This window comes from Chlorocebus sabaeus, chromosome 10 (assembly GCF_047675955.1).
Source record: "Chlorocebus sabaeus isolate Y175 chromosome 10, mChlSab1.0.hap1, whole genome shotgun sequence".
NCBI lineage: Eukaryota > Metazoa > Chordata > Mammalia > Primates > Cercopithecidae > Chlorocebus > Chlorocebus sabaeus.
The window spans coordinates 119,095,162-119,118,585 of record NC_132913.1 but is presented as its reverse complement, the minus strand read 5'-3'; the positions used below and the strand labels follow the sequence as shown (position 1 = coordinate 119,118,585).

Sequence of the window (23,424 nt, the reverse complement as noted above, 5' to 3'; positions counted from 1 at the left end):
CTGTGGGAAGGTACTATTATCACTTTGTAGGTGAGAAAACTGAGCACGGGAAGTTGAAGGTGACACAGTTTGTGGGAAGGAGAGTCAGGATTCAAGACAGTTGGACCCAAAGGACATACTTGCTACCACTCTGCTGGCTGTGGGCCCAGCATCCCTTCCCCTGGGAAGGCCCCAATTCTGGTCTGACCCTGGCCCCAGGCCAGGTGATGAGAGATTTCATTCCTGTGGCTTCAGTGATTGGTTCAGGGGAGGGCACAGGCACCAAGCCAGGCCCAGCAGCATCCTCCCCCAAGTCTCCTGCCAGAGCCAGTGGGAACAAGCTTCTCTTTTCTCGGAAGGTGACTGAGCCTCCTGACCACAGAGGGTGCCAGCCCCGGGAAGCTGAGTCGGAACGGCAGAGCCCTGAGGACCAGGGTGAGCCCTGGCCCTGGCCCGGCCCAGCCCACACCCGGCCGTTGTGCTGGTTGACTCATCTCTTTGCTTAATCTGGTTTGAGTTAGGTTTCTGTTCCTTCTGATGGCTGGTTCACCCTTGTGGTCTCAGGGTCTAGCAGTGCCTGGTACATAGTGGATGTTCAAAAAATGTTTGTTGAGGCCGGGTGCGGTGGCTCACGCCTGTAATCCCAGCATTTTGGGAGACTGAGGAGGGAGGATTGCCTGAGGTCAGGAGTTTGAGACCAGTGTGGCCAACATGGTGAAACCCCAACTGTACTAAAAATACAAAAATTAGCTGGGCATGGTGGTGCGTGCCTGTAATCCCAGCTACTCAGGAGGCTGAGACAGGCGAATTGCTTGAACCCAGGAGGTGGAGGTTGCAGCAAGTCGAGATTGCGCCACTGCATTCCAGCCTGGGTGACAGAGCAAGACTCCATCTAAAAAAAAATTTTTTTTATTGAAAGCATGAGTGAGACCGGGCATGGTGGCTCATGCCTGTAATCCCAGCACTTTGGGAGTCTGAGGCGGGCAGATCACCTGAGGTCAGGGGTATGAGACCAGCCTTGCCAACATGGCAAAACCCCGTCTCTCCTAAAATACAAAAATTAGCCGGGCATGGTGGTGCATGCCTGTAATCCCAGCTACTTGGGAGGCTGAGGCAGGAGAATCACTTGAACCAGGAGGCAGAGATTGCAGTGAGCCGAGTTTGCACCATTGCACTCCAGCCTGGGTGACAGAGTGAGAATACATCTCAAAAAAAAAAAAAAAAAGAAAGAAAGAAAGAAAGAAAGAAAGCATGAATGAGCACATTTTGAGGTCACCCTGGCAACTAGATTGCCCTCTGCAGTGGGCCCTAGTTGCTCACAACCACCCCCCAGCACCCCCACCATGCCTGCCTCGGCTTTTGTTCTTATTACGTCTGTCTAGGAGGCATCCTCCTTCTCTCTTTTAGGGACTGGTTTAATTGCTTCTTTGAGAATCCCCTGATTACTGGGATCTAAATCTACAATCTCACTCCTCTGAATTAGTTGCTTTCATGACATGGGGACAGTTCCCGTTGCACCTACAGAAAGTGGCAGCTCCTGGGCCGGGCAAGGTGGCTCATGCCCATAATCCCAGCACTTTGAGAGACCGAGGTGGGCGGATCACCTGAGGTTAAGAGTTCAAGACCAGCCTGGCCAATATGGGGAAACCCCATCTCTACTAAAAAATACAAAACCTTAGCTGGGCATGGTACTGGGCACCTGTAATCCCAGCTACTCAGGAGGCTGAGGCAGAAGAATTGCTTGAACCTGGGAGATGTAGGCTGCAGTGAGCCGAGATGGTGTCCCACTGCACTCCAGCCTGGGTGACAGAGCGAAACTCCATCCAAAAAAAGAGGAAAAGAAAGTGGCAGCTCCTGGAGGAAGCAGGTATGCACACCGGGCTCATCTTTGCATCCACCTTGGGGCCTGGCATCACCCTTCCTCATGTGAGCCTTCTGCAGCGTGGGGCGGGGCTGGTGACATGGGTCCCTGATGCATGCCAGGTGTGCTGTGGTGGACAGTGAGCACATACACCCTAAAGCAGGCAGTTTTGCTGCCTGGGGTCCTGAAGAAATGAGGGCCCTAGATTTTCCCAGAGAAGCAGAAATCCAGATTTTAACGCAAAATCTTTTTTTTTTTTGAGATGGAGTCTTGCTCTTGTCACCCAGGCTGGAGTACAGTGGTGTGATCTTGGTTCACTGCAACCTCTGCCTCCCAGGTTCAAGCAATTCTCCTGCCTCAGCCTCCTGAGTAGTTGGGATTACAGGCCTGCACCACTATGTCCAGTTAATTTTTTTGTATTTTTAGTAGAGACCAGGTTTCACCACGTTGGCCAGGCTGGTCTCGAACTCCTGAGCTCAAGTGATCCACCCACTTCGGCCTCCCAAAGTGCAGATAGAGCCGCTCCACCCGGCTGTAAGATCTATTTTTTAAATGCTAGCGATTAGTTTACAATTGGAGAAGCACTATGTAGGTCAAACAACCCATCAGTTGGCTGGCTGCGGCCCCAGGGCTCCCATGTGGAGACTCTGCTGGGAACCAGGAAGGACGAGTGAACCATCCGTGGCCAGGGCCGCACATGAAAGCGTGCGGGTGAGAGCTGCTGGGGGCACTCGGCTAAGGGCGGGGCCGGAGCGGACATCCAGCTGGGGCATCACTCACCAGGTCACACCACCGGGTGCTGCACAGGGTCTAGCCAGAGGGTGGGCTGACGGCTTCCGAAGCAGATGGCTGCGCCATCGCTGCACTCAAGGCCGGGCCTTGCTAATGCTTTCCCAGATGCATATCTTCACAGACAAGAGTAACCACCACGTAAATAGACCTGGATCTAAGGTGAGCAACTCATCCTAGTTTTCCTGGGGTTTTCCAGTTTTAAATATGAAAGTCCTACAACCCAGAAACCCCCTTAGTCCGAGGCAAACCGGGACAGTCGGTTTGCTTAGACTCCTGCTCCCTCTGCACCCCCAGCTCATCGGAGGATAATGATAATGGCAGCCACCATGTGTGGCTTATCAAGTGCCAGACACCATGCATTATGGCCTACATCGCTTCCCTTCTGTCTTATAACAGCGTCACGGTATGGATTTATTCTCTCCTTTCTACAGCTAAGTAGGCTGAGAGTGACGTGATTCGCCCAGGGCAAGTGCTGGTGCTGGGGTTTGAACCCACATGGCTTGACTCAGCACTGTCAATGGTATAGCCTCTTGTGCCTCTCAGCCTGAGCCTGCTGGGCCAGCCTAGGCCCCAGGGAAGGCTCCTCAGGAGCTTACCTGGGTGGAGGTTCAGTAGGGATGGGTTTTTGCAGGTCTGAGATACCCCCCACCACACTGCCGCCAGCTCTGCCCAGGCTCTTTTGTGTCTGCACATTTGCCCCCAACCCCTGAATGGGACAGCCTGAGAAACCCTCAGGAGACATTGTTTCCACCACACCCTGAGCCCTCCTGTCCTGTCACCGTTTTGTTGCTCACTGCATCCCAAGGGAGGAGGCTGGTGCTTAGAAATAAACGCTCACTGGTGATTTATTGCATGGGCTGGGGGAACCGTCCAGAGCAAGAATGGGCAAGGGAGCAGGGCGTGAGGGTCCCAGGGATCTCTGGAGGCCACTGAGCCAGGCCTTTGGGGGTCCCTGTGCAGGGATCTAATCATAGTTGGGGTCAGCCTGGAACCGGCGTGGGGTGAGGTGGCTGGTCAGGTAGCGCACGGCCGAGCGGATGCCCTCCACCGTCCTCTGCTCCACTGTCTCCAGCACATGGGTGAGGGTGCGCAGGGCTGAGCCAGTCCCTGACGTCAGCCCGGAGGAGAAGGCTGAGCTGACGCTTCCCAGCAGGCTGGGGACCGAGTGCAATCTGGGCCCCGAGCTGTGCAGCAGATCTGCCACGGTGCTGTGGCCGGAGTCCAGGAAGCCTGTGGCTATGGCCATGCCCATGGTGGTCTCGGACCACACCAGGATGTCTGCCAGGGAGCTGATGGAGCCCTCGCCCCTGCCCAGCAGACTGGTCATGGAGCACATGTAGCCATTCTCCTCACTGGCCATGTACAGGCTGGGGTCCAGGGGCCTCCTCCCCAGGGCCACCTCGTGGGGGCCAGGCGACGGGGACACACTGCCTGCTGGAGGTGGAGGGAAGAACCAAGCCTGCAGGTCTCCTAAGCCATCCACCACATTTGCCCCCATTGCCACTGGGGACTCATCAGATGGCAAAGCTTCAGCTTCGGGGTGTGGGGCCTTTGGATGCTCAGCTTTCTCCTCAGCAGCCTTGGTGGTGCTGGCAGCCTGAGGGCCATGCTGGCCATTGACACCTGTGGTGACGTGGTCAGCATCACTCCCGACGGGCTGAGCCTCCGTGTGCTGGGTGAACTGTGGCTCAGCACTGGGGGCCAAGGGGGCTGACTCCGGCTCTCTCTCAGGAACACTCGCCATTTGTGACGTCTTGTCCTTACCCAGGAGGTGACTTGGGAAAACCACTAGACTCTGACTTGTCCTTGTGTCTTGAACCTGCCTGTCCCACGTTGGATTCTCAAGGCTCATAGATGTTTGCAGGGGACTTGGGTTTTGGCTGGGAGGCAGAGGTGTGATTTTTCTAGGTGTCTTCTGGCCGTGTTCTGGAACAACTGCACCCTTGTCTTTGTCTCCAGATGTTGACATGGCCTCGGGGGTGGCCGTCTTGAGGGAGGCCTGATCTATATCCTGCTGGTTGGTGGACGCGGCAGAGCTGCTCACTGCCAAGACATCTGTTGTGAGTGGGACCTGACCTTGGGGCCCTCCTGCTGGGCTGTCCTTAGACACGCTGTCAGCCACGCTGCCCAGGGGGGACCCGGGAGTGCCATGTGTGGGGCTGCTGGTGGAGCCGGCCTCTCCCGAGGGCTCTCCTGGGGTCATCTATGCCCTTTGCTATTTGTGGCAGTTGGAGGGAGTGGCTGCAACCCAGCTGGGCTGAGTTGTCCAAGTGGTGAGGTCACAAGGGACTGTGGCCACTGGTGATGTCACAGGTACCCGTAGAGCAAGGGTCTTGAGCTTCTGGAGCAGCCTTCCAAGTGGGCTAAGTCTATGGGACAGTTTGTTGCCAACTTTGCCGGTACATAGGGGAAAATGGCAAATGTTCTGGAAAGGGCTGGAGGCATGTGTACAGGGGCAAGTGCAGCCACAGGGCCACAGGAGGAGTGAGAGTTGTGACTTTGACAAATGAGAAGGGATGCAGATGTTGATTTAGAACAGTGTTTATAAGGGACCCCTCCCGGCACCTCTCTGTCTATACTGGTGTCTCAAGACCCCAATTTAGGCTGGGCATGGTGGCTCACTCCTGTAATCCCAGCACTCTGGGAGGCTGAGGTGCGGGAATCACCTGAGGTCAGGAGTTCGATACACCTACTTGTGCTTAGCTGGGCACGGTGGCTCACGCTGTAATAACAGCACTTTGGGAGGCTGAGGTGGGCGGATCATCTGAGGTCAGGAGTTCGAGACTAGCCTGACCACATGGAGAAACCCCGTCTCTACTAACAATACAAAATTAGCTGGGCGTGGTGGTGTGTGCCTGTAATCCCAGCTACTTGGGAGGCTGAGGAGGAGAATTGCTTGAACCCGGGAAGCAGAGGTTGTGGTGAGCCGAGATCGCACTATTGCACTCCAGCCGAGGCAACAAGGGCGAAACTCCATCTCAAAAAAAAACACCAAAAAACCTATATTAAGAAGATGGTTGGAGAGGAAGACTCAGTCTGTTGTGTGTGTGCTTCTCCAGGGGTTATCGGTTAACATTTAGTGACAGCTTATGGGCAGGAAAAGGCGCATAGCATCCTTCCCATCATCCGTCAACTCTGGGTAGGTACCGTTCTACTAGTATACCAGTTTACACACAGGCATGCTGAGCCTCACAGAGAATAAGTGACTTACTCAAAGCCACACTACTAATAAGAGCTGAATCTGGGATTTGAACCCTGTCTGGCTTCAATACTAAGCTTTCCAGCACTCTCTCTTACCCAGGAGGCATATTAAAAATGTTCAATGAGGGGCTGAGCATGGTGGCTCATACCTGTAACCCAGAACTTTGGAAGGCCAAGGCGGGAGGATTGCTCGAGCCCAGGAGTTCAAGACCAGCCTGGGCAAAGTAGTATGACCCTGTCTGTACAAAAAATAAAACAAAAATTAGCTGGGCATGGTGGTGCATACCTGTAGTCCTAGCTACAGGGAAGGCTGAGACCCAGGAGGAGGATTTCTTGAGCTCAAGAGTTCAAGGCTACAGTGGGCTATGATCACATCATTGCATCCCAGCCCAGGTGATGGAGCGAGATCCTGTGCCTTAAAAAAGAAAAAAGACATATCTGATGACTGGCATGGTAATGATGCTGGCTGATGCAGACAGAGGCCTCCCATTAGAACTGGTTCCACCACACCAGCAGGTGACAGCTGCTGCCAGCGCTGAGCTGTACCATCAGCAGCATGGTCATGCGTGTATGGAAAATTCCCCTCCCTGAAACTCTCTGCCCTTGTCCTCTCTCCTGCTGCCTCTCCTGGCTGGCTCCCTCCCTCCTCCACTGCTCTGGGATCAGGCCTTCCCTTCACACTCCTTTTACTGACTCAGCCCAGCCGGCCTCCACCTTAACCCTCTGAGGCTGGCTGCACTTCTGACACCAGGCTCCTCCCTCACTGAGTGTTTATGTTCACCGCAGATACCCTGCCGCCACCTCAGAGGTCAAAGGGCAAACCCAGGCTTGTTGGAGTGTGAGGGGCCAGTGAGTACAACCTGTAGCTTGTGAAGGAGTCCTGGAGAGAATGGTGGCTGCGCATCCCAGATGACCTTCTTCCTTAGTGTCAGACAATTGCTAAATAGAAATTATAGGAAGCTACTGCTTCGGATGAGGCTCCTGCACCAGGCCCCAGCAGACTGGACTAAACGTCAAGATGGGGTCACTCACACTGAGGTTCCAAATCACCGGGAGACAGAGATGATTGCCAGTTTCCCAAATAGGCCAGTTTCTTTTTTTGAGATAGAGTCTTGCTCTGTTGCCTAGGTTGGAGTGCAGTGGTGTAATCTCAGCTCACTGCAACCTCTGCCTCCCGGGTTCAAGCTATTCTCATGCCTCAGCTCAGGCTGGTCTCGAACTCCTGGCCTCAGGTGATCCACCCATCTCAGCCTCCCAAAGTGCTGGGATTACAGATGTGAGCCATCTCGCCAGGTATTTTTTTGAGACAGCATCTTGCTCTGTGGCCTTGGCTGGAGTTCAGTGTGTGATCTCAACTCTGAGCTGAAACAATTCTCTTACTTCAGCCTCCCAAGTAGCTGGGAATACAGGCACACTCTAGCACACCTGGTTAATTTTGTTTTTACTTTTTGTAAAGATAGAATTTCACCATGTTGCCCAGGCTGGTCCCAAATTCCTGGGCTCAAGGAATCTGCCCGCCTCAGCCTCCCAAAGTGGTGACATTACAGAAACAGGCCAGTTTCAATCTTCAAGTGGCATGATAATGAAGTTCCCTCTGTTTTATTTTGGTTTTTTTCTTCTGTCTTGAACTCCTGGGCTCAATCACTCCTCCAACCTCAGCCTCCTGAGTAGCTGGGACTACAGGTACACGCCGACACGTCCGGCTATTTTAAAAATTCTTTGTAGAGATGGGGCTTCGCCATGTTGCCCAACTTGGTTTCTAACTCCTGGGCTCAAGTGAACCTCTCACCTCCCAGAGTGCTGGGATTACAGGCGTGAGCCACTGCACCTAGCCTGGTTTTTGTTTTTTAGTTTCTGCTTTTTTCCACCCTCTTTCTGTCTGTAAAGCCAACTTTTACTGCTTGATTCATTGGAACCCTTATTCTATTTTAGGAAATCAAGTGTTGCCTGATTCTAGAATCACAAAGCCAACTGACAGCTTTAAAGTAAACTTGTTGTAATTTTGTCTTTTGACACTTAGTGTCAGGACTCTGATTTTATTGAGAGCCACTATGTCTTAGCTAAAAGAACACACTTCCCAGCCTCCTTTGCAGGTAGGTAAGAACATGTGGGTCGGGCGTGGTGGCTCAAGCCTGTAATCCCAGCACTTTGGGAGGCCGAGACGGGTGGATCACGAGGTCGGGAGATCGAGACCATCCTGGATAACATGGTGAAACCCTGTCTCTACTAAAAAATACAAAAAACTAGCCGGGTGAGGTGGTGGGCGCCTGTAGTCCCAGTTACTCAGGAGGCTGAGGCAGGAGAATGGCGTGAACCCGGGAGGCGGAGCTTGCAGTGAGCTGAGATCCAGCCACTGCCCTCCAGCCTGGGCGACAGAGCGAGACTCCGTCTCAAAAAAAAAAAAAAAAAAAGAACATGTGACCATGTTCTGGTCATTGAGAAGTAAGCAGAAAGTATTGAGTGGAACTTCAGAAATGATCTTTCAAAGTGTTTAACATCTTTTTGATCTTCTCCCTATCAGGAATGTGAAGGCTGGAGCAACAGCAACCCTCTTGGTCCAGCAAGAGGATTGGTCCAGCAACCCTCTTGGTAATCTTGAGGGTGGAAGGCACACACTAAGAGGGTGGACCCAGCAAGGATGGAAGGACCCTGGGTCCCATGGTTGGAGCTGTCTGGTAGCCACCAGACCAGACTATCGCCAACCTCTCGAATTCCTTTATGTGAGGGAAAATAACACTATATGTGCCCAAATGATTATTTTTGGTTTTCTATTACATGCAGCTACACATAATCCTAATCCAATTCTAACAGTTACAAGATCCCTGTCAAGTGGTTGATCTGTGTTTGAATATCTCCCAGTCCTAAACAATCAAGAGTAGCATAAGGCACTGAGTGCCAGTAGGCCTGATGCTGGGCAGGGGTTATTTCCCCATTTTTCAGGTGAGGAAACTGAGGCTTAGAGAAACCAAGCACATAGCAAGGTCAGTGGCATCCGTCTGACTCCAAAGCCCCACACCCCACACTGCTCCCTGCTTTTAGTTAGAAAGTTCTCCCTGCTCCCTATGTTCACCCAGGAAATAAAAACCTATATATTTAAGGTATATGACTTCACTTTTTTTTGAGGTGGAGTCTCACTCTGTCACCCAGGCTGGAGTGCAGTGGCACAATCTTAGCTCACTGCAACCTCCGGCCCCCGGGTTCAAGGGATTCTTCTGCCTCAGCCTCCCAAGTAGCCAAGATTATAGGTACCTGTCACCGCGCCTGGTCAATTTTTGTATTTTTAATAGAGACAGGGTTTCACCATTTTGACCAGGCTGGTCTTGAACACCTGACCTGTGATCCACCTGCCTCGGCCTCCCAAAGTGCTAGGATTACAGACGTGAGCCACTGTGCCCAGCTGACTTAACGTTTTGATGTACGTTAGACTGTGAAATAATCACTACAATCAAGCTAATTAACATATCCATCACCTCACATCATTTCCATCTCCCTCCCTCCTTCCCCTCTTCCTTCCTTCTTTCCTCCCTCTCTCCCTTCCTTCTTTCCTCCCTCTCTCCCTTCCTTCTTTCCTTCCTCCTTCCTTCCTCCCTGTCTCCCCCCCTCTCTTTTCTTTTTTCTTTCCCTTCCTTTCCCTTCCCTTCACTTCTTTTCTTTCTGTTTCTTTCCTCTTCCCCCCTCTCTTTTTTCTTTTTTTTCTTTCAACAGGGTCTTACTCTGTTGCCCAGGCTGGAGTGCAGTGGTACCATCATAGCTCACTTCAGCCTTGACCTCCTGGGCTCAAGAGATCCTCCCACCTCAGCCTCCTGAGTAGTTGGGACTACAGGTGTGTGCATCATGGCTGGCTAATTTTTAAATATTTTGTAGAGATGAAGTCTCACTATGTTGCCCAGACTGGTCTTGAACTTCTGAGCTCAAGCAATCTGCCTGCCTTGGCCTCCCAAAATGCTGGGATCACAAGCATGAGCCACCACGCCTGGCCATTTTCTTTCTTTCTTTCTTTGTGTGTGTGTTTGTGTGTGTGCGTTGAGAATAGTTAGAAAGTTTTTGATGTCCCCTCATGTGGCCCACTAAAACCATCATGCGTTTTATAGGCACCGAGGACAAACTCTGTATTTGGAATTCAGTTTTTGATTCTACATGTTGCACTTTATGTTGACCCTTGTTACATTTCCTATGCTTGGGCCAGGCGTGGTGGCTCATGCCTGTAATCCTAGCACTTTGGGAGGCCGAGGCGGGTGGATCACCTGAGGTCGGGAGTTTGAGACCAGCCTGACCAAAGTGGAGAAACCCCATCTTTACTAAAAATACAAAATTAGCCAGAGTGAAGCTTCATCTCAAAAAAAAAAAAGTTTCCATATGCTTGAAAATCTGTGCCAAGGAAGTCTACAGTGGAATGAAGAGGCACTGATGGCAAAGGTAGAGAGATTTATTAAAATTGGGGAACAAAATATAAAGGGTTATTTATTTGTAAAGAAATATTAAATGAGATTAGTATAGAACAGAATATATTTATTCTGTTATGTGGACAATATATATTTCAGATATATTCTGTACATAAATAAAATACAAAATAAAATATATATGAAAGTTTTCTCCATCTTAACTTAGTTCAAAACTTTCCTACTTTTAGTTTTTTTTTTTTTTCTGGTGAAAAGATATATATATATTTAGAATTAGCCAGCCAGACTCAGTTTAGATGATCCCATTTTTGTTTTTTTTTTGAGATGGAGTTTCATGGAGTTTCACTCTTGTCGCCCAGACTGGAGTGCAACGGCGAAATCTTGGCTCACCGCAACCTCCTCCTCCTGAGTTCAAGTGATTCTCCTGCCTCAGCCTCCTGAGTAGCTGGGATTACAAGGCATGTGCCACCACGCCCAGCTAATTTTGTATTTTTAGTAGAGATGGGGTTTCTCCATGTTGGTCAGGTTGGTCTCGAACCCCTGACTTCAGGCGATCCGCCCACCTTGGCCTCCCAAAGTGTTGGGATTTCAGGCGTGAGCCACTGCGCCTGGCCTTTTTTTTTTTTTTTTGAGACAGAGTTTCGCCCTATGGCCCATGCTGGAGAGCAGTGGTGCGATCTCAGCTCATGGCGACCTGTGCCTCCCGGGTTCAAGCGATTCTTCTGTTTTAGCCTCCCGTGTAGCTGGAACTACAGGAGCACAGCACCACACCTGGCTAATTTTTTTGTATTTTTAGTAGAGACAGGGTTTCGCCATGTTGGCCAGGCTGGTCTCCAACTCCTGACCTCAGGTGATCCACTCTCCTTGGCCTCCTGAAGTGATGGGATTATAGGTGTGAGCCACCGCACCCAGCCACATGATCTCATTTTTCTTGGCAACATCCAGAGCATCATAATCAGCAGCCAGTTGAACATAAGCCTTCTCTCCATCAGGCCTATTCAGGGTGCTGGCCGTGGCCACATCAATGTCATAGAGCTTCTTCACAGCCTGTTTGATCTGGTGCTTGCTGCCTTTGACATCCACAATGAACACAGTGTGTTGTCCTCTGTCTTCTTTGTGGCCAACTCAGTGGTCAGCAGAAACTTGAGGATAATGCAGTGGTCAAGCTTGTTTCTCCCGTGGAAGTTCTTCCGGGAATATTTGGGCTGCCTCCAGAGTCGCAGTATCTTGGGCCGCTGGAAGGTGGGTGATGTGCAGATCTTTTTTTTTGTGGCTGTGGACACCTTTCAGTTCTGCCTTCTTGGCTTTCAAAGCCTTTGCTTTGGCTTCAGTTTTAGGAGGGGCAAGAGCTTCCTTCTTTGCCTTTGGCATCATCTTGTAAAAAGAGTTCTCTACCTTTATCATGTAGTTCTCATAAGAGGAAATTCATCTCAAATAATTTGCCTTTGCTTTCTTTTCAATTCCTTTCTCCCTCTCTCTCTCTCTTTTTTTTTTTTTTTTTTTTTTTTTTGAGACAGAGTCTCACTCTGTCATCTAGGTTGGAGTGCAGCAGGATGATCTCGGCTCACTGCAACCTCCGCCTCCCAGGTTCATGCTTCAGCCTCCCAAGTAGCTGGGACTACAGACACTTGCCAGCATGCCTGGCTAATTTTTTTTTTTTTTTTTTTTTTTGTTGAGACAAAGTCTTGCTCTTGTCCCCCAGGCTGCAGCCTGGAGTGCGGTGGCGGGATCTCAGCTCACTGCAACCTCCGCCTCCCAGGTTCAAGCAATTCTCCCGCCTCAGCCCCCCAAGTAGCTGGGATTACAGGTACCTGCTACCATGCCCAGCTAATTTTTGTATTTTTAGTTGAGACGGGTTTTTGCCATGTTGGCTGATCTTGAACTCCTAACCTCAAGTGATCCACCTGCATCAGCCTCCCAAAGGGCTGGGATTACAAGCATGAGCCACCGTGCCTGGCACTCAACTCCTTTCTCTTGGGGAGAATGACTCTCCAATTAAATAATTAAATACTCTTATTTTAGGGTAAACTCAGTTTATGGAACATTATGCGGCTGTATAAAACCTCCACAGAAACATGGAGAAAGATTGTTATATTACTTTAAAAAGCAGGAGGTTGGGCATGGTGGCTCATACTTGTAGTCCCAGCACTTTGGGAGGCCAAGGCGGGAGGATTATATGAGTCCAGGTGTTCGAGGCTACAGTGAGCTGTAATTGCAGCACCACTGCACTCCAGCCTAGGCAACAGAGTGTGACCCCATCTCAAAAAATAAGGCCAGCTATGGTGGTTCATGCCTGCAGTCTCAGCACTTTGGGAGGCCAAGGAGGGTGGAAGGAGACCAACCTGGGTAACATGAAGAAACCCCATCTCTCCAACAACAACAACAACAAAATTATCCGGACATAGTGGTGTGCACCTGTGGTCCCAGCTACTCTGGAGGCTGAGGTGGGAGGGAGGATCACTTGAGCCTGGGAGGTAGAGGTTGCAGTGAACTGAGATTTTGCCACTGCGCTCCAGCCTGGGTAACAGAGTGGGATCCTGCATCAATAAATAAATAGATACATAAATAAAATTAAAATATGAAAATAAAAAAATTAGGACCAGGTGTGGTGCCATGCCCATAGTCCCAGCTACTCAGGAGGCTGAGGCAGGAGGATCACTTGACCTGGGAGGTTGAGGCTGCAGAGAGCTAGGATAGCACCAATGCACTCTAGCCTGGGAAACAGGGTGAGAACCTGTCTCAAAAAATAAGATCTTTTAAAAAGCAGGATGCAATATTTTATGCACACTGTGTGTATTTGCCCATACTCTTTCAGCTGGAAGCTATAGAAACCCAAATCAAATTGGCTTCTTTAAAAATAACAAAAATCAAGAAATTTCTTGGCTCACAGGAACCTGTAAAGCCTGGAGGAAAGGGTCTACGCAGCAGATGCTCATGATGCTGTCAGGGATTCAGTTCTTTCTCTTCTCTTGGCTCCCTTTGTCATTGATGGCTAGATTTTCAGGGAGATTTCTTCCATGCGGAGGCTTCTAGCGCTCCAGGCATCCTTCCTAAAAGCTCAGGCCAGTTCAAAGAGATGCTGGTCTCCTGTGGTTTCAGCAAATCTCAGGACAGGCTTGTGGGCTCCTGGCGTGTCTCAGAAGCAATTTCTACAGCATCCTGGTTGCTCAGGCCTGAGTCACGCGACCACTCCTGGCATGGTTGTTGGGGGGGGTGCGGCCCCACCATAACATAAGGCCTGTGGAAGGTAGTGGAATTGTTCCCAGGAGGAAAACTGGGGTGCTGTTACCAAAAGAAGGTGAACAGTGAACTGGATGCTGGGCTGGAAACATAAACTCCACTAAATGATAATGACAGACATGTGCAAGAAAGGCTGTTTATTGAGGGAAAGTCTGGCAGGAGATAAAGCAAAATGTCCAGAAGAGGTTCTGATTATTGTTAACAAAATCACAAAACAGGGCCGGGCGTGGTGGCTCACGTCTGTAATCCCAGCACTTTGGGAGGCCGAGGCGGGTTGATCACTTGAGGTCAGGAGTTCAAAACCAGCCTGGCCAACCTGGCGAAACCCCATCTCTACTAAAAATATAAAAATTAGCTGGTGTGGTGACGTGCACCTGTAATCCCAGCAACTCTGGAGGCTGAGGCAGGAGAATGCCTTGAACCCGGCAGGCAAAGTTTGCAGTGAGCCAAGATCGCACCATTTCACTCCAGCCTGGGCAACAGAGTGAGACTCTGTTTCAAAAAAAAAAAAAAAAAAAAAATTCAGAAGACACATAGAAGCAAAAAGTTACTACATATAAATAAAACGTTTAAATCACCCTAAGAAATATGGTGGACTGAGTGGGAAACCTGCTATCTCAGTGCGCGCGCACACACACACACACACACACACACACTCTCACACACACTCTCTCTTCAAACACAGAAATGCTGGATAAAATGTGGTCCACAGTAGGTAGGTTAAATACCTAGCTGAGCTAAAAAGAATGGGAGACCCCATGTTCCAGAAAGGTGGACTTAGACAGGGGTATCTTGTGAAGACGGAGCCGTGGCCTCAGGGTGCCATCCAGATTGCCGTGTGTGGAGCATTTAGCAGGGCCCTGGCTGGGCTGACTGAGAGGGGACAGGCCACTTCGAGAATCCGGCGAAGTGCTGCCCACCAAACTGGAGAGGGGCAAGGCTGTGTCCTCAGTCCAGACCCTGAGCGGGGCTGAAAGCCTAAGATAGTGGAAGGAAGCTTCTGCCTGTCGTGTGGACGCCGGTGGAAGCAGCTGCCCTCTCAGAACCACAGACCTACTGGGGACACCCAGTAAAGTCCCCAGCCCCACAGAGCTGCGCGTGGTGTGCGTTGCAGTCGGCTGGCAGCCGGCGATGGTGCACCTCTGTGCCCAACTTGGAGTTCAGTGTCATCAGCTTTGGTGGAATTATTTTCACCACTGAAAGTGGCTACAAATCAGAGCTACTCCCCCCACAACGAATCGCGGTTTCCTCGAATAGCACTGATTATGCTTTCTCCCAATGGTGTGGCTGTTTACCTTGCCCTCTGAAGGGGGCAACCCTCAGGGTTCCCTGTGGAGGAAGACCACGCCCTATGACTCCCCAGAGTCCCAGAGAGCAAGGCATTCTAGTTTTGTGGCTAACATGTGGCCTTTGGAGCTGGCTGTCTGGGTTTGAATCCTGCCTTTGCTATAGCTAGCTGTGTAATGTAAGGCAAGTTACTTAATATTTCTGTGCCTCAGTTCCCCTAAACATAAAATGGATATAATAATAGTCCTTACCTATGGTGTAATACAAAGTATATATTTGGTCTTTGTCCCGGGTTCCTGGCACAGAACTCCAAAGACCTTTGAAATTTCTCTTTTTATTTTTTGAGATGGAGTCTCGCTCTGCTGCCCAGACTGCAGTGCAGTGGTGCAATCTTGGCTTACTGCAGCCTCCGCCTCCCCGGCCCAGGCTGGTCTTGAACTCCAGGCCTCCAGTAATCTGCCCATCTCGGCCTTCCAAAGTGCTGAGATTACAGGCTGACGTGCCTGACCTGGCATTTCTTTCTTTTTAGACGGAGTCTTGTTTTGTTGCCCAGGCTGGAGTGCATCTCGGCTCACTGCAACCTCTGCCTCCTGGGTTCAAGCGATTCTCCTGCCTCAGCCTCCCGAGTAGCTGGGACTACAGGTGTGCGCCACTATGCCCAGCTAATTTTTTTTTTTTTTTTTTTTTTTTTTTTTGAGACGGAGTCTCGCTTCGTTTCCCAGGCTGGAGTGCAGTGGCGCAATCTCGGCTCACTGCAAGCTCCGCCTCCCGGGTTCACGCCATTCTCCTGCCTCAGCCTCCCGAGTAGCTGGGACTACAGGCGCCCACCACTGCGCCCGGCTAATTTTTTCTATTTTTAGTAGAGACAGGGTTTCACCATGGTCTCGATCTCCTGACCTTGTGATCCGCCCGCCTCGGCCTCCCAAAGTGCTGGGATTACAGGCGTGAGCCACCGCGCCCGGCCTAATTTTTGTATTTTTAGTAGAGATGGGGTTTCAACATGTTGATCAGGGGGCTGGTCTCAAACTCCTGACCTCAGGTGATCTACATACCTCGGCCTCCCAAAGTGCTGGGATTACAGGTGTGAGCAACCATGCCTGGCCCGGCCTGATATTTCTTGAGTGATAAATAGGAGTGTCTTTTTTTTTTTTTTTTTTTTAATAGAGACGAGTCCCTGATGTCACCCAGGATGGATTGCAGTGACTATTCACAGGTGTGATCATAGTGCACTGTGCCTTTGAACCCCTGGCCTTAAGTGATCCTCCAGTAACCCCCACAATGGGTTCACCTTGCCTGCTGCCTAGAAGGAGCCAATTTCAAGACAGGGGAATTGCAATAGAGAAAGAGTAATTCACACAGAGCCGGCTGTGCTGGAGATTGGAGCTTTATTGTTACTCAAATTAGTCTTTTGGAGGCCCGGAGAGGTTAAGGAGGCCTGTTCAGAGTCCTACAGTGGCGGCAGCAGGGTCTCACATGTTGCCCAGGCTTGTCTCGAACTCCTGGCCTCAAGAGAGCTTCCCGCCTTGGCCTCGCAAAGTGCTGGGATTATATGTCTTTAATACAAAGCAGCTTTTACATTTAAAAAAAAGTGGGGGGGATCTCATCAAATGAGCTCAAGATTCTCTCATAGTGAACGGCTGCCTATGGTGATATCCATAGCTAGGAGCGGACTAAGAGAGCTGACACCCTTGCCCTCCATCTTCAAACAAGGAATCGGAGACCCAGGGTGGGGGTGATCAGGGCAGAAGCAGAGCCCCGTCTGTCCAGGCTCTTCACCCAAGGAAGCAGAGGAGGTACTCCCAGCCTCGGCCCACTTTCCCACAGCCTCACCCCACACCTCTCCTTCAAAGGATCCTCCAAGCCAGACGGTGGCCTGCATGGGGAAACAGGGGAGGAGGAGGGGCTGTGGATATTGCTATCTCCCTGTCTGTCTCTGCCCTCCAGTGCTCACCCCAAGTGCCCCAGCCCCAACATCCGGAAAGTGAGGTCTCAGGGTCCCTCTCCCAGCAAACCACCATGGCCTGCGCAGGAGCCCTTTCTTTCTGGGAACCTGCTCTTAGCTTGTGGCCCCTCATTTTGGCGCTGGCCCTGCTGGGGTTGTGCCAACGGGCTGCTGCTCCACCATTTCACACGGTGACCTGGGTGCCATGTACTAGCCATCCTCTTCCTCCCAACAAAGAACACTGATTTTCAGATATTTCAGGGGGCCTGGCCCCAGTCTATCTCCGGGGGTGGGTTCCTGTGGTCTCAGCCATTTCCCTGGGCATCACTGGCTCAGGCCCGTGCTCAGGGACTTCATGCAATCCCGGCTGTGGAGTCATGAGAGCAAGGGGAGGCTCCCTGGAGCCCATCAGGGATTTCCTCACTCATTGGGAGGCCCAGGAAGTCATGGTCTTCCTCTCCCCCTATAAATGATCACATCCATTAGGCCTCTTGTGACCACGAGGGCATCTGGTCTGAGAAAAGCCCTACATAGAGAATGGCCTAACCAGGGAGATTGCAGAAAAGTAGGGCAAAGCCTTGATCAAACTGCACCTGCAGCCACTCATCATAGTTTCCTATGATGGGAGGTGATTTGTTTCCGTGTTGCTTCAGCCAGTTGAACCAGGGCTTCTTGTGACTAACCACCAAAGGGACCCTGAGAAATAGCAGCCCTAGCCTGAAAGTCACCCAGGGAACCTGAGTGGCAGGGCCCCACCACACGCCTCTCTGGGAGCATCCTGGCTCTTCCGGCTGCCATGGCTGCAGCTCTCGGGTCACCTCCCTCCTGCTCTGGGTGTTGGAATCCTCCATCCCTAGACCCTTGCCTACACTGGTCTATAAATCACTCCCACAGGCCCCTCCCACACCTGTCTGCAGAGCTTTCCTTGGCACTGCCCCTCACCTATGACCAGATTCCTCACTTAAATTCAGTATGGAAAGACTCACCATTCAAAAAAGCAAAAGCTGCCGTCCCCTATCCCCAGTCTACACTAGCGAACAGAGAATTGATGGACCGATTCAGTAAGTTGGCATCTGTAGTGGGATGAATTGAGGTCCCTAAAAGATAGATCCATATCCTAACTCCTGGGACTTGTGAATGTGACTTTATTTGGACAAAAAGGTCTTTGTAGATATAATTAAGTTGAGGATACCCCTGGGTATGGTGGCTTATGCCTGTAATCAAAGCACTTTGGGAGGCTGAGGCAGGAGGATCATGAGGTCTGGAGTTCGAGACCAGCCTGACAAACATGGTGAAACCCCGTCCCTACTAAAAATACAAACATTAGCTGGTTGTGGTGGTGTGCACCTGTAATCCCAGCTACTTAGGAGGCTGAGGCAGGAGAATCGCTTGAACCCAGGAGGCAGAGGTTGCAGTGAGCCAAGATCGTGCCATTGCACTCCAGCCTAGGCAACAAGAGTGAAACTTCATCTCAAAAAAAAAAAAAAAAGAAAGAAAGAAAAGAGGAGAAAGGAGAAGACACAACACAGGGGAGGTGGACCTGTGAGGCCAGAGGTGGAGAGTGGAGTGAGAGCCAAGAGCTCCTGGAGCCACCAAAAGCTAGAAGAGTCAAGGGGGTGTGCAGCCCTGCCAACACCTTCACTGTGGACTTCTTGGCCTCCAGAACTGCAGAATAATACATTTGTGCTGTTGTAAGGTGCCTGGTCTGTGGTCATTTGTTATGACAGCCCAGGAAGCTAACAGAACCTCTAAGGATGTGACCCATTATTGAGTCTTGACCCTGGACACTGTCAGAGGCAGCACTGCTTAATCCTCCCAAGAGCCCTCTGTGGTAGCTACTGTTTTTCTGTTTGTTTTTTGTTTTTGTTTTTTTTTTTGAGACCGCGTCTTGCTTTGTTGCCCAGGCTGGAATGCAATAGTGTAATCTTGGCTCATTGCAACCTCCATCTCCCAGACTCAAGCGATCCTCCTGCCTTAGCCTCCTGAGCAGCTGGAACTACAGGTGTGTACCACCATGCCTGGATAATTTTTGTATTTTTTGTAGAGACAGGGTTTCACCACATTAGCCAGGCTGGTCTCAAACTCCTGACTCAGGTGATCTACCTGCCTCGGCCTCCCAAAGTGCTGGGATTACAGGCGTAAACCACCGTGCCTGGCTGGTAGGTACTGTTATTATCCCCATTTTACAGGTGAGGAAACTGTGGCTCAGCAAAGACAACAGCAGGGCTTTGAGCCTCGTGTTTAGCCTACGCTCCTGACCACTGCAAGATCGTGCAGGCCGACATGCCCTTTAGGGAATGAAAGGGCAGAACCAGCATGCCCTTTAGGGAAGCTCGGAACTTTGTTTATTACAGTTAGGCACACCCCTCCCCAACCCTGTGTCCCTGCTTCAGCCACTCTCTCTCTCCACCTGCTGTGATGGGCACTGCTTACTGTGGTCCCTGCTCTAGCTGCTGCCACCTTCCAGGTGGCCACAGGGATCTGGCCCCACTGGGCCTCCTATGGCTGCTTCTGGGTGTGTGGGCCTGGACCCTTCCAGGGCTCTGCTCTCTCTGTCTGCATGCCCCCATGGCCACGCCCACTTTGAGGAGGGCAGTGCGCATGGCCCCTGCCTGCCACCAAGGCCTCCTTGGGGTGGCGGGGGCTGGGGGGGCGGGGGAGTACCTGGGAAGGTCCTTGGGAACCTGGGTCATCGGGCCGGCTGTCCCAAGGGGTGCTCTGTCCCAGCTCTCAGCTCTCAGGGCAGCCCCTCTGATCACCAGCCCTCTAGAGGACCTCCAGATTCCATGTCTCCCCAGAACTTCCACTTCCCGAATGTGCAAGAAACCCAGGAGCTGGAGGAGCACTTGCAGCTGGTGTGGGAGTTCCCCTTAGAACACACACTGGATTTGTTTGGAAGAAACAGGTTAATAAGCCCCATGGGGTAGGGGCTGGGGACCCAAACGCATTCTCAAGTTACAAAGGATGCTGCCACCCTGCTTTCTAGGGAGTGTGGATGTGTTACAGGGCCTCTGTCTGGAGGAGGTTGGGTTTGGGCAGGGGCTGCGGTGGAGCCCAGTTGTTCTGCAGGAGTGAGGGGTGAGGGGTTGGAAGTTCCTGGGAAATGGCGATGTTGGAGGCGAGCAGTGAGGCCAGTAGTGCTGGGAAGGGGGAAGGTCAGGGCTCCCCAGGTGGAGCAGCTGGGACTTGGGGAGAACAGAAACACCAAGGGGATTTTCAAGTTGTTTGTGTTGAGGTCTCCAAGGTAAATGCCTCGCCGCCTCCTCCATCAAACATCCCACCTTGTTTGCTCAGGCTTTCGCGTGAGCGCTGGCTTGGGGGCGACTGCAGGACCTGGGTGCTGTTTTCCTCTACGTATTGGCTTGGAGCAGGCAGAGACTACCCTCAAGGACCCAGAGAGCAGGGACAGGGGAGGGCTGAGTTACAAAATGGTGCTGGGACGATTGCTAAGTATTTGGAAAACACTGGGTTAGCTCTTCACTCTCACTGCTGGATGGCTCAGAGACATAAATGCAAGGAAAGAGAGAGAGACAAGCAAATTAAAAAATAAAATACACGATCTGGGGAAGAAAAAGTACTTTCTTTTTTTTTTTGAGACGGAGTCTCACTCTGTAGCCCAGGCTGGAGTACAGTGGTGGGATCTCGGCTCACTGCAAGTTCCGCCTCCCAGGCTCAAGTGATTCTCCTGCCTCAGCCTTCTGAGTAGCTGGGACTACAGGCGTGTGCCACCATGCCTGGCTAATTTTTTGTATTTTAGTAGAGACAGGGTTTCACCATGTTGCCCAGGGTGGTCTTGAATGCCTGAGCTCAGGCTATCAGCCCACTTTGGCCTCCCAAAGTGCTGGAATTACAGGTGTGAGCCACCGTGCCTGGCCAGAAGAAGTACTTTCTAAACATAAAAGTCAGTACAGATGGTCCCCCAACTTAAGATGACTTTATTTATTTATTTATTTATTTATTTGAGACGGAGTTGCACTCTTGTTGCCCAGGCTGCAGTGCAATGGCACCATCTCTGCTCACCGCAACCTCCGCCTCCCAGGTTCAAGCGATTCTCCTGCCTCAGCCTCCCAAGTAGCTGAGATTACAGGCATGCGCCACCACACCCAGCTAATTTTGTATTTTTAGTAGAGACGAGGTTTCTCCATGTTGGTCAGGCTGGTCTCAAACTGCTGACCTCAGGTGATCCGCCCACCTCAGCCTCCCAAAGTGCTGGGATTACAGGTGTGAGCCACCACGCCCGGCAAGATGACTTGATTTATGATTTTCGACTTTCTGATAGTGTGAAAGTGATCTGCATTCAGTAGAAACCATACTTCAAATTTTGATCTTTTCCTGGGCTGGGAATACGTGGTGCGATCCTCTCTGCAATGCTGGGTGACAGGAGCTGAGGCTCTGGGCCAGTCACGCAATCAGGGGGTGAGTGTCCTGCTCTACTGTGGGCTGTGCTGCCTGTGATTTTGCCCAGCTGCAGGCTGATTGCAGTGCTCTGAGCATGCGTAGGGTAGGTGAGGCTAAACGATGATGTTCTGGGTATATTTAGTGCATTTTCCTCTTATGACATTTCCAACTTACAATGAGTTTATTGGGACCCAACCCCATCGCAAGCGGAGGAGCATGTAGCCCATGCTGAGGTGATCCTAAAATAATTTATTTTCTTCTTTTTCTTTCTTTTTTTTTTTTGAGACGAAGTCAGGCTGGAGTGCAGTGGTGCGATCTCGGCTCATTGCAACTTCCATCTCCTGTGTTCAAGTGATTCTCCTGCCTCAGCCTCCTGAGCAGCTGGGATTACAGGCATGCACCACCATGGTGACTAATTTTTGTATTTTTAGTAGAGATGAAGTTTCACCATATTGGCCAGGGTGGTCTCGAACTCCTGACCTCAAGTGATCCTCTTGCCTTGGCCTCCCAAAGTGCTGAGATTATAGGTGTGAGCCACTGTGCCTAGCCAGTAAAGTAATTTCAAAGAGGAAAACAGATATAGGTAAAAAAACACTGTAAAAATTTTAAGAACAAACCACAAACTGGAAAAAAATATTTGTACAAATACTACAAAGGGTTGACATCAACACAATATAAAGACCCCAAACAGGTTAATAAGGCACCATTAGATAACCAATAACAGAATATGCGAAAGACGAAAACAGGCTATTCCCCAAAGAAATCCAGATAGCTAATAAACCTGTAAAAATGTTTAAATGTATCAGTAGTCAAATAAATATAAGACACAAAAACAAGATCCCTTTAGGTAATAGGATAACAAGTGACTTAATACAATTGTTTTCCTTGGGCTAACTGCATTTTCTAGTTTCTCTACGGTAAAGGTCTCTCGCTTTAAGAGACTGTCCTGAAAGTGAAAAGCGTACAATGCGAGACAAATAGCAACAAATGGGCAGCCAGTGTCAGAGACAGAATTCTAGTCATCGTAGAATTGTGGGCAAGGTTTTTCTTTTGAGCTTTTGAATATGTTTAAATTCATACAATTCATTTGCCCTTTCAGTATTACTTTAATTATTAGAACACATTTGCAAGTTAAAATAAATTCCTTCTTCCCAAGTCCCCGGGAGCCTTTGGCCCCTTATGCAAATAGGATTCCTGGGGCCACCCAAACACCCACAGAGCAGGAAAGAAAGTTGAACTGAGAGACCATCCCTCCCACCCATCTCTAAAACAAAGGGTGCTTCAGCCCTCTCCATACCACATACACACCCTCTCTCAATGCCCCAGCCCTCCGGTCAACTTTTCTAGTCTCCAGCACTGTAAACCAAAAATAAAATTCTGAGACTCCCCAGCTGACTGAATGGACCCCTCCTCTCAGCCAAGGGGATTCCAAAGTAAACCTGAAAAACTAGTTCAGGCCATGATGGGAAGCGGGGGTGTCAGCCATCCTCACGATACCCTTCTCCCTTCGCAGTTCAGGCACAACTGTCAGCATTAACATTAAAACAGAGATCTTAAGAGTGATCAAACAGACTCTTTGTAGCAATAAATACCAAATTCCAAACTGACTCTAGTACAGCATCATATGACAGTAGGCCCTGAAAGAAATGAAAGTATTTTACCCCCAAATATATTTCTTTGACATATTTTTAAATGGCCCTGCAAAGCTTCCTCTTGTGGGGGAAATTTATGTTCTATAGAGAAGCCCTGTCCCTTTCCAGATCTTTTTCTTATCCTGAAGTGATTAGCTGAGAGTCCAGCTCCTTTTAAAGTCTGAATAGGAGGGTCCGGGTGCGGTGGCTCATGCCTATAATCCCAGCACTTTGGGAGGCCGAGGCAAGCAGATCACCTGAGGTCAGGAGTTTGGGACCAGCCTGGCCAACATGACGAAACCCCGTCTCTGCTAAAAATACAAAAATTAGCCAGGCTTGGTGGTGGGTGTCTGTAATCCCAGCTACTAGGGAGGCTGAGGCAGGAGAATCGCTTGAACCGGGGAGTTAGAGGTTGCAGTGAGCTGAGATCGTGCCACTGCATTCCAGCCTGGCGACAGAGCGAGACTCCGTCTCAAAACAAAACAAAACAAAACAAAACGAAACGAAACGACGACTCTTTCAGACAATTGTCAATCACAAAATCTATGGATCGACCTATGACCTGGAAGCCCCCCAGCTTTGAGTTGTTCTGCCTTTCTGGACCAAACTGATGTATACCTCACATGTATTGATTGATATCTGCCTGTAACTTCTGTCCTCCTAAAATGTATAAAATCAAGCCGTAATCCAACC

General features: G+C 50.4%; 1 protein-coding gene and 1 pseudogene across 1 annotated transcript; both read right to left on the bottom strand.

The window, feature by feature from the left end:
- Positions 1–3,459: 3,459 nt before the first annotated feature.
- TEX44 (testis expressed 44) lies at positions 3,460–4,871 on the bottom strand. The gene has a single exon (XM_007966621.3). It carries the CDS (start codon positions 4,833–4,835, stop codon positions 3,597–3,599), a length of 1,239 nt encoding a protein of 412 aa, XP_007964812.2. The 5' UTR covers positions 4,836–4,871; the 3' UTR covers positions 3,460–3,596.
- Positions 4,872–11,020: 6,149 nt separating this feature from the next.
- Positions 11,021–11,676, bottom strand: LOC140712694 (large ribosomal subunit protein uL23-like; annotated as a pseudogene).
- Between the last annotated feature and the right edge of the window lie 11,748 nt (positions 11,677–23,424).